At 40.6% G+C, this 15490-nt stretch overlaps 1 protein-coding gene across 2 annotated transcripts in view; it reads left to right on the forward strand.

The window, feature by feature from the left end:
• homer (protein) overlaps positions 1-15490 on the forward strand; it is a 55764-nt gene that overhangs the window by 3571 nt on the left and 36703 nt on the right. For both annotated transcript variants that reach the window (XM_089739158.1, XM_089739159.1), the window contains exons 2-5: positions 6400-6556; positions 7900-8031; positions 8730-8897; positions 10209-10277. In XM_089739158.1, coding sequence (XP_089595284.1) covers positions 6400-6556; positions 7900-8031; positions 8730-8897; positions 10209-10277 — 526 coding nt within the window. The remainder of the gene's footprint in view (positions 1-6399; positions 6557-7899; positions 8032-8729; positions 8898-10208; positions 10278-15490) is intronic.

Below are 15490 nucleotides of genomic sequence, written 5' to 3' on the forward strand. Positions count from 1 at the left end.
TACTCTCCACAAGCCTCGTTTGAAGAAGGACATGTCATAGCGCTCGGGAAACACCGTGGAGGGGAGCTCATTCCATAGCCGGATGGTACGTGGCAAAAACGATCTCTGGAAACGCACTGTGGATGACCGCAGTGGCTCCAGGTAGTATGGATGAACTTGATGATGATGCTAGTTTATTAAAAACTTTGAACACCATCGCACTCTGTGTAGACGGAATCACCCTTTTTTGGGGTGCCTGAGAGTGAGGCTCAGCAACCCAACCACGGTTTCTCCGCAACCTTATCTAGCGCAGATTACCTTTGTGGGTTTTGGTTTTTCCTACCCATTCTAGTAACTTTGAGGGGTTATTCTAGATTCGCCGAATTAGTAGGTGAGCTCACGGGGCTCAAACCTGATGACGCTGCTAACTCGAACCCTAGTAAGAGCCATGCTTCGCAGAATCTACCATAGGATCGGAAACGCGACCCGCTGAGAAGATCCGGCGAGAAACCAGTGGGCTATCTTTGTTAAGGATACTTAGCACCTACAATTTATGTGTAGTTTATCATATCGCTCTTATGTACTGCATTCCTAATAGCTTCGTTCGTAGCTTCATTAAAGTTTTATGTTCCTGGCGTTTTGATAAAGAGCTTTCTGTTGTTGTTCTTGCATTTTTTATATTAATTAATCTGGGTCTAAAGAACATGAATCGTATAGAGTGCTATGATGAGCCTGCTAAATTTATTTTAAATATAAAATTATTTTAAAATTGGGTTAAAGTACTATTGCTATTCTTTTTTTGCCTGCCAATTGTTAGTAACCTCGTGGGGTTATGTTAGCTTCCCCAAACGTGTAGGTGTCTTAGCAAGAGCAGTGCTTCACTACTACCACCGCTTCTACCACCGAATCGGAATGACGACCCACTGAGTAGATCCGGTGAGACGGATTCGACGAGAACAGTGACCGGTGTTTAGAATTCCTGAAAGCATCGATACGGTATCGGGAACATCCGACGTGTTTAGTGAGAAGACGACTGTTTATCGTTTGACCCTTTTGTTACGGTAATACTCTGGAACTATTAGAAAATTGATACTCTGACTTTGTACTATACTATGCGTTTTGTGTGAGAAGTCATAGATCTGTAATGAAATACGTACTCAGCAAATGTTCACGATTGACTTCCACGGTGAACGAATAACATCGTGTAATAAAAATCAAAAGCCGCAAAATTATAATTTGCGTAATTACTGGTGGTAGAACCTCTTGTTAGTCCGTGCGGGTAGATACCACTACCCTGCCTATTCCTACTGTGAAGCAGTAATGCGTTTCGGTTTGAAGGATGGGCCAGCCGTTGTAATTATACTGAGACCTTAGAACTTATCTCAAGGTGGGTGGCGCATTTACGTCGTAGATGTCTATGGGCTTCAGTAACCACTTAACACCAGGTGGGCTGTTAGCTTGTCCACCCACCTAAGCAATAAAGAAAAAAAAAACGTATGGCACTTGGGAACTGCCGCGGTAAAGCTATTGCATAGCATTTTTTATCAACTTATGCAATTATAATTAGACAATGATAATTTAATATTAAAACAGTAATAAAACATGACCACGCTATATTAAACATTAATAAAAGCAAAACATAAACTGTCCCCTTCACACTCATAAGCTAGATCGCGCGAGAGAGAGATGGGCAGACTTTTCATGATGCGCATGCAGTGTGACGTCACGCCACGCGCTTATTCACAAACACTACACAAGCGCAACGTGTGAATGTGTTGAACGCGAGCTACATAGTAGGCATAGTGGGTTTGTCAGGTTATTTTCGTTACAGAATTTCTTGATTCAGTCGCCGCGCTCAGTGCCCGCGATAAAATCTATGCAATAGCTTAAAGAGAGAGGCAAGGCGGCTCAAATTTTTTTTTTTAATTCTTGTCTAACGTAAAGTATGTTCAGGAACGCTCCTGTTTGGCGATGTCCTGTCAGTGATGTTGACATTGTTAATGGAACATGCGTCGGCTGTGTGTAATCGCACGCTTGTCTGTCAACGTAAATAATAAGAACAAATATAACAAGTTGTATCGGAACCCGTCGGGTGTGTTTGTTCACTCTACACCTGTCCGTACTCTGTACACGCAGAGCGCTAAATTTAGTTTTGTTTAACCACAGACTGGCTGTCTGTCGATATAATAATAAATGTAGTTTGCCACGTTTCGCCGTGCTATTTATTGAGATTAGAGTTCAATAACTTCAGGCCTTTTGCGAGACGAGAATTATATTTTTTAGATTTAACTACTTTACTGGCGGTAGGACGTCTTGTGAGTCCGCACGGGTGGGTACCACCACCCTACCTATTTCTGTCGTGAAGCAGTAATGCGTTTCAGTTTGAAGGGTGGGGCAGCCGTTGTAACTATACTGAGACCTTAGAACTTATCTCAGGGTAGGTGGCGGCATTAACGTTGTAGATGTCTATGGGCTCCGGTAAGCGCTCAACACCAGGTGAGCCGTGAGTTCGTCCACAAAACTAAGCAATAAAAAAAATAGTGCATGCAACAGATTTTTCATATACACAGTCCACTGAGTTTCTCGCCGGATCTTCTCAGTGGGTCGCGTTTTCGATCCGGTGGTAGATTCTGTGAAGCACTGCTCTTGCCAGGGCCAGTATTAGCAACATTTCCGGTTTGAGCCCCGGGAGCTCACCTACACGCTAGGGTAACGCTGATATAGCCTCTCAAGGCTATCAGCATAGGTAGGGAAAAAAAAGCGAAAGCTATGAGACAAATTCTCATTTATATATACTATAGATAATTATACGTATGTTAGGAATTAGACATGCATACAACCACAATGTATATCATGTAACAAAAAGATCACTAATGTATCAAAGCGGGTGGCTTACCATACGTCTAATTAACTAACACTTATTACTACACCTTCCAATTGACAAGAAGCGAGAGTTTAGTTGTAGACCTTATATTTACGAAATATATCAGCTGCGGAAATTGAATCGGTGACAAATACGTTGCTAAAACAGATTCTCCGGTGGCCGGGAGCTAGGGGGTTTCCGGCGACCTTCAGCGGGCTACTGATTAACATCGTGGGAGTCATACCCACGCGGTCTCTTCCCTTCGTGGTCTAGATTTAGCCAATTATAATACACAACAATACAATACAAAGTGAAATTCAAAGTTATTTTGTCGAATATCCGCTTATTTATCTATATATCAACTTAACCTCAAATTTCAACAATGTCACTATCATAAATTGTCACAGATTCTTGTTTGAATTGTTCCATTGTAATAAAAAATATGTATTTAAACATAATAATAATAAAAAATAAATTGTACTTAAAAATAAATTGTATTTAATACGATGTACTTTTTCCCACCTATAATAACCAATGCACTTTATCTGCAAAAAAAACAGAGGTGGCAACCCTATTCACGTTATATTACAGTATATATTAATGCGTGAAGCAAAAACTTTATACCTCCTTTTACGAAAATTGCGCCGCTGGAGTAGTATGAAATTTCCTACAGTTATAGAGAATATAGAGAAGCATATAAAAATCAATAAATCAATAAAAAAACATTACACACACTACCATGTCTTTGACATACACACGCATATATAAAACTCTTTTATTTACCGTTAAAGACTGTGGTCAAATTAAGAATAGATTATATTATTAAAATTGGTCTTTAATATTATTTGTCTATTAGGCCCTTCGTACACAAGGCTACGCACATCTTCGATACTAATGTTGTCAACGACATTAGTATCAAGTCGCGAGTATCGACTAGCGCACGGTCCGTACACACGAAAATGAATCGCAAGACGCGAGTTGCCTATTTAGTCACTATACCATTAATTTAACATTAGATATTACTTGTTGTATTGTTTATAGTTTAGTGGATACGGATATCTGGTACGCTAGATAATAATCCTAGATCACAACAACAGCGTCGGCAATCCGGCTTACAACATCGGCTATCATAGTAAAATGTACACAAAATTCGTGTAAATACCTGTGTTGTGTTTGTGTTTGTTGTGTTGTGTGTTTTCATTACAAAACTATTTACCGAATATTTTTAAAACTATTAAAATATACCAATCTGTTATATTAACGGCCTTTCCTACGGCTACGAAAAGGTTTTTCTGTTATTTCCTTTTTTGAGTATTCTTTTAATTTATAATTGTATAAACAAGGATATTTTTCCACTTCAGAAAAAAATTTAATATTAAAAAATTGCTCCGCCATCTTGGAAATCGCCGAGACTTATGTAGCGAAGATCTCGACAGGCAGGTAGCGCGCGATTGGCACGACGCGAGTCGCGGGACGAATGTCGCCGACGCGACTCGTGTACGAACCTCAATGGATTTCTATGGCGGTAGTCGCTTGGAGACTAAAATCGTCGAGTATCGAAGATTTGCGTAGCCTTGTGTACGAAGGGCCTTAGTGTAGCTTAGCCTTGGCGAAACCTGTGATTAAATAAGTATAAGTCTTTGCTAATAGAACCGTGATAATTGTCAATTAATTATAGTCGAATTTCGACCTAGGGGACCACTAGTAATATTAATTAGTAGACCTTCCTGGTAATACGTCACGCCTTATTACCGCCTTTTCCATCCAATTGATGGAATCCTTTCCACGTGTATCCTGATGTCAACAAATGAACGCGCAGAAGGACTAAACTTGTAGTCGTCGTGGCCTAACGGATGAGACGTCCGGTGTATTCGTGTTGAAGCGATGCACCGGTGTTCGAATCCCGCAGGCGGGTACCAATTTTTCTAATGAAATACGTACTCAACAAATGTTGACGATTGACTTCCACGGTGAAGGAATAACATCGTGTAATAAAAATGAAACCCGCAAAATTATAATTTGCGTAATTACTGGTGGTAGGACCTCTTGTGAGTCCGCGCGGGTGGGTACCACCGCCCTGCCTATTTCTGCCGTGAAGCAGTAATGCGTTTCGGTTTGAAGGGTGGGGCAGCCGTTGTAACTATACTTGAGACCTTAGAACTTGTATCTCAAGGTGGGTGGCGCATTTACGTTGTGGATGTCTATGGGCTCCAGTAACCACTTAACACCAGGTGGGCTGTGAGCTCGTCCAACCATCTAAGCAAAAAAAAAAAAAAAAAAATAAAAAAAATAATAATAAAAAAACTGCGTTTACTGTTGCCTGGGTATATTTTCAATATATTCACAAACTACCATTGGATTTGCGAGACTTGTAACAGGCCTTTTGCTACTAGGGCTTGTTGATATTTGGATATACATAGATATATATTCATAGCAAATAGATTGGTAACCGCTATGTTACTTTAATATTATTTTAAAGGATGGCCGTTGGAGCCAGAAATTTCTTGAGTGGCGACCGCATACCGGAAGACGTAGCGTATGTAGGCCTCCCACAAGATGGACCGACCATCTATTGAGGTTCGCGGGGATCCGCTGGATGCGGGCAGCGCAGGACTGGTCTTTGTGGCGAGGTTTGGGAGAGGCCTATGTCCAGCAGTGGACGTCTGTGAGCTGATAAGAAGATGTTACTTGATAATAATAAAAGGCTCTCTAAAGAGATGATGGTTCTGTCATTCAAAACATTACACGTAGTTTAATTGGTGCTACTTAGAAATGGTATAGTGTGTTGTGAGTCAACGCGGGTAGGTGACAATTTGCTGTCTTTCTGTTAGGGGATAACCGACGGCTTAAGGCATTTGAGACTAAAGTATCTTAACTCATTGTACGTCGGCTCCGCGAAAACGCGGGATTTTTTTGCTCAGTAATCTGCTTTCTGTTGCCATGATTACTTCCATTTTTATACGCTTTTATGAGCTTCAGACGTATGTATGTAACGGAATATTTGAACATGATTTTGACCCCCTTCAAAACGTAGAATTAACTCGAAATTTGGTATACTTATTAAGGACCGATGACAATTCAATACTTAAAACAATATTGAAAAAAATATATTGAAAAAGTTGAAATTCAACTAAAAAATGAAAAATAAATAAGTACTTAATAGTTTAAAAAAACTAACAAATTTATAGAAAATCCAACTAAAAAACCCCACGGTTTTTTACAATAAAATCATTTTTTCTTACACTATTTTTAATTCAAATTTATTATAATTTATTTTCTATTTTTTAGTTGGATTTTCCATAAATTTTTTAGTTTTTCTAAACTATTATTTTAAATTTATTTATTGCTTTACAAAAATGTACAAAATTTAAAATATATTCTTCACGTACTCATTGATTGTAAATACGCGAATCATGACGGCGCCCAGGTTTTAAGCTGTCGATACGGTGCCGACGTTCAGTATGTAAATGTCTCAGATGCCAAATGTTATCCGCTTTTTGGGTGCAATTGAAGATCAGTAAACGGAAGTAAAGGCAACAGCTTATGTCTTGTTTCAGTGAGCAGCCGATATTCACTTGCAAAGCCCACGTGTTCCACATAGATCCCAAGACGAAACGGTCATGGATGTCGGCCAGTTCTGCCGCGGTTTCCGTATCGTTCTTCTATGATTCGTCGAGGAACCTCTACCGCATCATCAGCGTTGAAGGAACCAAGGTATTTATTTATTTGGGAAACAAACAGTACAATACAAACATATAATATTTAAAAAAATAGCTAAAACAATAACCAAATATGTTTCCACAATTAAAATCACATATAGGTAGAAAGTGAACAGAGAAGAGGAATTTAGAAATTTAAGTTACAAAAAAACAAAAGCAGCACAATACGCTCATATTATTTTGTACATCAACTTACACTATAAAACTATAATACTCATCGGACTAAATCACCTTATAAATATTTTAAAATAGCTTTTCTATGTTTTATTACTGACATAGGTGGGAGTTTCGTGATTGTTATAGTGGTGGCGTTTGCTAAATACACCCGGAAATACCGCCTTTGTATCGAGCACAACCAGCCCCTCTGCTGAAGATTTTTCTTTTCCTCCCTTGTAGAATATGAGGCTATTCTAGCTACGCCCAGATGGGTAGGTGAGCTAACGGGCTCAACCTGATAGAATTTGCTAACACTAGCCCTAGCAAGAGCAGTGCTTTGCAGAGTCTACCGCTGGATCGGAATCGCGACTCACTGAAAAGATCCGGCGTGAAACTCAGTGGGCTTAGATGTACCCTCTCCAATTACAAACACAAACCCTTAGCCAAACATTGACAAGCAGTTTCGGGTTTCAATATAACCGAGTGACTTCCACGGTGAAGGACTAACATCGTGTAATAGAAATCAAACCCGCAAAAATTATAATTTGCGTAATTACTTGTGTTAGGACCTCTTGTGAGTCCGCACGGGTAGGTACCAACGCCCTGCCTATTTCTGCCGTGAAGCGTTTCGGTTTGAAGGGCGGGGCAGCCGTTGTAACTATACTGAGACCAATTTTGAAGTGAAAACTTCTTTAGAATCGTTGTGATTTCGAACCGGATGCAACGGAAAAAACGACAGGTAAGAGACACAAATACAAAAATGTGTAGGATGAAGCCAGCAAAGAATGAGACAGAAATATACATACTATTTAATACAGCGCCATCTGTGAGATTTTTTAATACTAACGTGTGTATGAAAGCTCTTGTAGTGAATTTTAATTTAGGATTATACGTGAAATTAAAATATCAATTCACAGAGGGCGCTACCTTACAATTATTTACTAATGACAGAATTTTACATATACTTAAGACGTTTAGGATAATTGTATTTTAATTTTGGAAGGTTTCACTTCTACCACGTGTGAATTGCACACATTTTGTATTTTTTTTTTTTGCCAGCCACCGTGAGATATCTCAACCACCCACACCAGGTGGGCTCTGAGCTCGTCCACCCATCTAAGCAATAAAAATAAAATAACTTAAGTCCACAGTCGGTGGTGATAGGTCTTTATTGCCCGACAGGCGGTGATCAACAGCACGATAACGGCCAACATGACCTTCACGAAGACATCCCAGAAGTTCGGGCAGTGGAGTGACGTCAGAGCGAACACTGTCTACGGTCTCGGCTTCGCTTCCGAAGCCGAACTCGGAAAGGTGAGAAGGAACTGTGATATCTATTTTCAGAAGACCTCCTCCAGGTGTAATTGATGCTATCAGATCGGTTATTGACTTACGACTTGGCTCTGGATGTCCATGGGCGGCGGAAACCACTCACCATCAGGTGGGCCGTAAACTCATTTGCCTACTAGGGCAATAAAAAAAAAGATTTTACGCAATGTAGTTAAAAATAAACGTAGACCATAGACGCAATTGCTTGAATTCCGTAATCCACCTAGGGGTATAATAAGGTAATAGTCTTGAAATAGTCTTATCTGAAGCGCATGTTTGGTTCTATTAGGATGATGGCATTGAGATGTCTTCTAAACTGTATCAAATGATAGTACAATCGTTTATGGGGGAGTGGGTCATGGGCAGAGCCAAGTCATTGCCCATCGAAAAGGACCATTTTACTTAATTCATCGTCGAAGAAGGCATACGATTAATTCTTTAATGATTTAATTAGCGTTCGAAATGATGTTCAGCTTGGTTGCTCATCAGGGAATCTTGATGACCATCCATAACTAAGCAGCTTTATTAAACAGCAGTTTCATTGTTCCTCGATATAGTTAATGGCTTAGTATTTTAGGCTGGTATGGTACTAGCGTTTTATAAATAGCTATTTCGACGCAGCAGTCTTATCTGAAGGTACCGCCCGAAGTGGGTCGTGATTCGTGAAAATATTGTAATTTCAGTTTATCGAGAAGTTTCAAGAGGTGAAAGAAGCTATCCAAGCCCAGCAGTGCGGCGTCGGTGGTAAAGGCGTGAACGGCAACAGCGGGGCCGCCACGCCCGTCGCCAGCGCCACCGCCAGCCCACTGCTCGCCGCCCGCCCCGCGCCCGACGACCAGCCCCCGGCCGTGGTGAGTCCGCGCGACACCCCCTGCCTTGGGACCGGCCGTGATGAGTCCGCGCGCCGCCCCTGCATGGGGGACGGGCCGCGGTGAGTCCACGCGTCGTCCCCTGCACGGGGGACCGGCCGTGGTGAGTCCTTGTACGGGGGACCGACCGCACTGCATGTTACAAGGTGAACGGGAGCATACACGTTGATGTCACAAGACCGGTGTGTTTACGTTCTCGATACCGTAAAAGTTAACTCTTATTTGTATGCAGTGGGAACAGCGCCCCTAGCGGCAAACTCTATACAAATTTGAGTTAACTTGGCACACAGGTAAGCCATGAGCTTGCTCACTGTTCTAAGCAATAAACGAACGAATCTAATAGTAAAATACCTACACAAATACTTAAAATATATCCCACGGGTTGGGTTGAGGATACATTTTTTTATTTTTATTGCTTAGATGGTTGGACGAGCTCACAGCCCACCTGGTGTTAAGTGGTTACTGGAGCCCATAGACATTTACAACGTAAATGCGCCATCCACCTTGAGATATAAGTTCTAAGATCTCAGCATAGTTACAACGGCTGCCCTACCCTTCGAACCGAAACGCATTACTGCTTCACGGTAGAAATAGGCAGGGCGGTGGTACCTACCCGTGCGGACTCACAAGAGGTTCTACCACCAGTACATCACAATTACATCACCAGTGCATTTGTACATCACAAGAACCTATCATTTCAGTCAATCGAATTGGGCTTTAATTGTTTATGGCTTTGGTCGTGAATTGAGTGAAGCCGTTGCAGTATTTCATTCCCGATCCTGCGGACAGAATGGAAAGCAATCGACGTTGCCCAAAACACGTCATTTCGGATCCTCCCGATACACTAACGGTGCTTTTAGGTACCCCAAGCACCAGTCATCGTTCTCGTCGAACCCGTCGCTTGCAACGAAGGGCTCGACGAGTAAATTAACCCATAGACACAGCCCACTGTGTTTCTTGCCGGGTCTTTCGATCCGGTGGTAGATTCTTCTAAGCACTGCTCTTGCTAGGGTTCGTGTTAGCAACGTCGTCAGGTTTGAGCCCCGTGAGCTCACCTACTAGTTAAAGTTACGTTGATATAGCCTCTCAAGGCTCTCAGCTTAGGTAGGACAAAAAAAAAGGTTATTGTATCGGTATGAGCAGGCCACCTCGCTTTGACAGTGGCAAGTCAAGACCGTACACTGTCTGAGTCTGTCCACCAGTACTGCTCACAGTTGATCAGAGACCACAAAAACACTAGATTAGGAGAGAAGTGAAATATATTTTTATTAATTGTAGTATAATTTATTGCAGCCCAACAAACCAGAGACGGATGAGATGGTCGTTCACCAGAGAGCTCACTCTGTGTCTTCTACCATACAGGTAAGCGAAGGGTGTTTGTTGGGCTGTGTTCTCATCTTCTATATTAATGTAATCCAAATCAATCAAGTAAAAAAGTAAAAAAATTAAAACTTGTCAACCTTGTCGAAAAAAGAATAAAAATTTTTTTTTTTGTTAATCACTGAGGGTAATATGTAATAAAATATGATTCATATAATATAATTGTTTCGTCATCGGTGGGACTTAACAGGACGAATTGATAAAAGCATTTTTTTTTAGCTAAAATGTTAATACCTTAAGTGGTGACCGGAGCCCATAGACATCAACCAGCACGTCAATGCCACCGCCCCTCTCGAGATATGAGATGGGTGGCGTTTGAAGTCGTCGTGGCCTAAAGGATAAGACGTCCGGTGCATTCGTATGTAACGATGCACCGGTGTTCGAATCCCTCTGGCGGGTACCAATTTTTCCAATGAGATACGTACTCATCAAATGTTCACGATTGACTTCCACGGTGAAGGAATAACATCGTGTAATTAAAATGAAACTCGCAAAATTATAGTTTGCGTAATAACTGGTGGTAGGACATCTTGTGAGTCTGCACGGGTAGGTACCACCACCCTGTCTATTTCTGCCGTGAAGCAGTAATGCCTTTCGATTTGAAAGGTGGGGCAGCCGTCGTAACTATACTGAGACCTTAGAACTTATATCTCAAGGTGGGTGGCATATTTACGCTGTAGATGTCTATGGGCTCCAATAACCAAGTAACACCGGTGGGCTGTGCTCGTCTACCCATCTAAGCAATTAAAAAAAAAAATGGTCGTAATTTTAAATGTAAAACAGCAATCTACAGCAAAGTTGGATAAACCCCGAGCAGGAGGAGGTTGTGAAGGCGGGCATTCCGATTGCATTACATTGCGTGTTCTGTTTAAAATATTAGTTACTGTTGTTACTAACCTTATACTCTTTGCTAATTACGATATTTTTACTTGGCAAAAGTGAAGTCAGTCGCACAATAAATGTCGTTGCAACCACACTCAGTTTTTCTTTACGGATAGTACGCAAACCAAATTGAACCTTAATTACATCAATCATATTGGTCAAATTCGAGCGGATTTTTTGAACATACAAGCTATCGAAGATGGACGCCGGTCAGTGAAAATATTGTTTTCCAGTAAGCCGTAAACCACATTCCAGTGATTTAAAGACAAATAATTTGTACATAATTTATAAATATTACAATTTTATTCCGTTTTCTGGTTGGACGGTACTATGGATGAACTTTTGAATGTTTTAGAAGATACCGCTGAGCTCTTAAACAAATCTCAAATTAATTTAAAGAAATGTCCAAAAGCCAGATTGACAAGAGGTTATGTAGAAGCAAGAATCAAATGTATCGAAGAATATTGGACTACATTTAAGCAAACGCATCTACAATTGGTAAAAATAACACCGAAAGAACAAAGACAAGAGCTACCATATTTTCAAAATGAAGATTACTTCGTGTTCGAAGATTTGTATCTCGTCTTGTTAGCCGATTTAAAAGATCTTTTGCAATCTTTCACACAAGCAGCCGCGCCGAGTACTTTAACGTCCTCACCAAATAATTCTAAGATTATTGCGGATACCGAAAACCTTGTTCGGTTACCGAGAATCGAATTACCTAAATTCACTGGAAACTATGAAGATTGGCCTACGTTTCAAGACCTATTTACCTCCTTAGTCGATAAGAACCCGGCTTTAAGTGACGTACAAAAGTTACATTATCTTAAGAGTACAGTCAGCTGCGAGGCAGAAACATTATTAAAACCTGTTCAAGTCACGGAAAATAATTATAAAAAAGCATGGAATATTTTGAAGTCAAGGTATGGAAATAAAAGATTAATAATTAACTCAGTTTTGAAGAAATTATTTAATCAGAAGAAAATTAGTTCTCAGTCTGCAAATCAATTAAAAAATTTATTAGACGTCACGACAGATTGTTTGAATAATTTAGAAAATTTAAATATACCTACGACCTCCTGGGATCCTATAATTATATTCCTTGTGATACAGAAGTTGGACCCGGAGTCCCACAAAGAATGGGAGCAGACAGCTTATTCAAAATCAGAGGACGAACTACCAACTTGGGAGAATTTAAAAGATTTCTTGCAGTCAAGATACCGTACCTTAGAACTTGTATTGTCCGTGTCAGGGACTTGTAGCAGCCGTGACAAACCTGTAAGAGAACGTTCACACTTAGTAACTGCCACAGCTACCACGTCACAGCCAAATGAAAGAACTTGCGTGCTCTGTAAAGAAAAACATACATTATGTCATTGTAAGAATTTTACCAAACTGCAACCTAAAGAAAGAGCTGATTATGTCAAGACCAACAATCTGTGTTTTAACTGTTTGGTGCCTGGGCATTCTGCTTACCAGTGTAAGTTACAAATGTCCTGTCGCCTATGTAGAAGACGGCATCACACTCTTCTCCACCGCCATCAAGACTCGGCACAAACTGAGGAAAGGAATCAACCGAGTGCATCTCACCACGGGGTAGAAGAGAAAGAAGAGGTTATAAATAGCATGGTGGCGTCACATCACAGTACTAAACAAAGCACAGCACTACTAGCCACAGCGATGGTTTTAGCGAGGAACGAGCATAACCAAACCGTTGTTCTTCGTGCGCTAGTAGACCAAGGTTCGCAGGCTTCATTTTTAAGCGAGAAGGCAGCTCAAATGCTCAAACTTACCAGGCAACCAGCTAGAGGATGTATCATCGGGGTGGGATCTACTAGGACTAATCTTGATCACGTAGTTCAACTTAAGATTGGCTCCCGCTGGAATTCAAGCTTCGAAATCAACATACAAGCATATGTTATGAGTAAACAGTTGACCACGACGATCCCCTCCAAAGCTGTAACTGTCACACATTGGCCACATCTAGAAGGACTCAACCTGGCAGATCCAGACTACTTCCAACCAGGTTCTATAGACTTACTTCTTGGTGTTAAAGAGTATGCACAGATTGTGCAACCAACACTTATTAAGGGCCCTCCAGGTTCTCCATGTGCCCAAGAAACCAACCTGGGGTGGATCCTCTTCGGAGAAATCGATAATAACCGTGAAAATGAATCATTTCTGGTCCTTCATCATCAAGTCCATATAGATCATATGTTGAAATCCCTCTGGGAAATTGACAATGATAAAAAGAGAATATTAACAAAGGAAGAAAAGCTATGTGAAACAATATATGAAAGTACACATACGAGAAATAGTGAAGGAAGATATCTAGTAAGGCTGCCATTTAATACAAAGAATCCAATTTCGATTGATGGAAATACAAAAGAAATAGCTAGAAAGAGGTTACTTCAGCTAGAAAGAAGATTTAAGAAAGAAACTAAACTGAAAGAAGATTATACAAAGGGCATGCAAGAATACATAAAAGCTAACTACATGGAAGAAATACTTAAGAATGAAATAACTGAGAGAAAATCAGTATACTTACCTCATCACGCCGTGGTACACGCAGACAGAGAAACTTCTAAGACACGCGTAGTATTTGATGCTTCAGCGAAGGGCTCCAACTGCGTTTCTCTAAACGATGAATTGCTTGTAGGTCCACAACTGCAAGAAGACTTAAGGAATATACTTATGAGATCGAGATTACATCGTGTTTGCTATGCAAGTGATATACAAAAGATGTACCTGCAAATATTACTTTATGAAGAAGACGCCGATCGATATCAACGCCTTTTGTGGAGAGAGAATGATACAGACCCGATTAAAGAATATCGTATGCTTCGTGTTACATTTGGTACAGCGGCAGCCCCTCACCTGGCTGTAAGAACGCTTCACCAGGTAGCTGACGATGAGGGTCGAAATCATCCAATGGCTGTTCGAATTATTAAAGAAGATTTTTACATGGACGATCTAATGTCGGGGGAAAGCAGTGCTCCTGAAGCCATAAAGAGAGCACAAGAAGTAGATAATATTCTACAGAAAGGTGGATTTGTATTATCAAAATGGTCATCCAATTCTGCTGAATTTTTGAAATCTATAGAACCAAACAAACGTACATCTCGAGCACAGTTGGATTTTAAATTGGATGGAAAAGTACAAGCCCTAGGTTTGATATGGAACCTGGGCACGGATCAATTTCAATACAAGGTTAACTTACCAGCAAGGTCAAGCAATATTACAAAGAGAGGCATACTATCTGATATTCAAAGACTTTTTGACCCACTGGGATGGATCGCCCCTAGCTTAATTTTGGCTAAGATACTCATACAAAGGCTATGGCTAGAACCGATTGGCTGGGATGACGATATTAACCAATCGCTGTTACACGATTGGCTGACAATAAGAGAAGACTTTGAACATGTAAAAGAGATAGGTATTCCAAGATGGCTAAACACAGTAAGCACACAGATGGAAAACATCGAGGTTCATGGTTTCAGTGATGCTTCCATGAAAGCCTATGCCGCGGTGGCTTACATTCGTGTGAAGAGGGAAGATGGTTCAGTATTCACCAATCTATTAGCTGCCCGTACTAGAGTGGCACCACTCCGTACCGTGTCTCTACCACGCCTGGAGTTATGTGGAGCACTGTTATTAGCAAGGTTACTTAAGCAAATAGAAAACGCAATGCGTATACCTACTTCTAACATCTATGCATGGACAGACTCATCAATTGTTCTTGCATGGCTATCTGGTGATCCTCATAGATGGAAGACATTCGTGGCGAACCGGGTCGTAGAAATTGTAGAGAATGTAAACACACACCGATGGTTCCATGTAGCTTCGGAAGAGAATCCTGCAGACATCGGGTCGCGGGGCATGCTGCTGGCGGACTTGAAACAGAAAGAGTTGTGGTGGACAGGGCCCAAGTGGTTATTCAAAAAAGAAATAATATACAGTAAGCCAGGAATAACAGAAACAGAATTAGAAATGAAACCAATAAAATTAAATACTTACCACAATGCAGAAGAACTAAAACCTTTAACCGCTCAGTTTGAAGATTTTGATACGTTACCAGAATTACTAAAAACTATTATTTACTGTAAAGGATTTCTAAGATACAAAAGTAATTTAAGTACGAGCAAAGAAATAACTACACAAGAATTAGAAGACGCGCTTATCACATGCATTAAGTTAGTACAACAAGAATTCAAAGAAGAAATAGATCGGCTAAGAGATAAGAAACAAGTTAGAAAAAAAAGTAAATTACGATCGCTAAACCCATACTTGGATGAGAATCATATCCTCAGGGT

This window comes from Bombyx mandarina, chromosome 28 (genome assembly GCF_030267445.1).
Source record: "Bombyx mandarina strain Sakado chromosome 28, ASM3026744v2".
In the NCBI taxonomy this organism is placed as follows: Eukaryota; Metazoa; Arthropoda; class Insecta; order Lepidoptera; family Bombycidae; genus Bombyx; species Bombyx mandarina.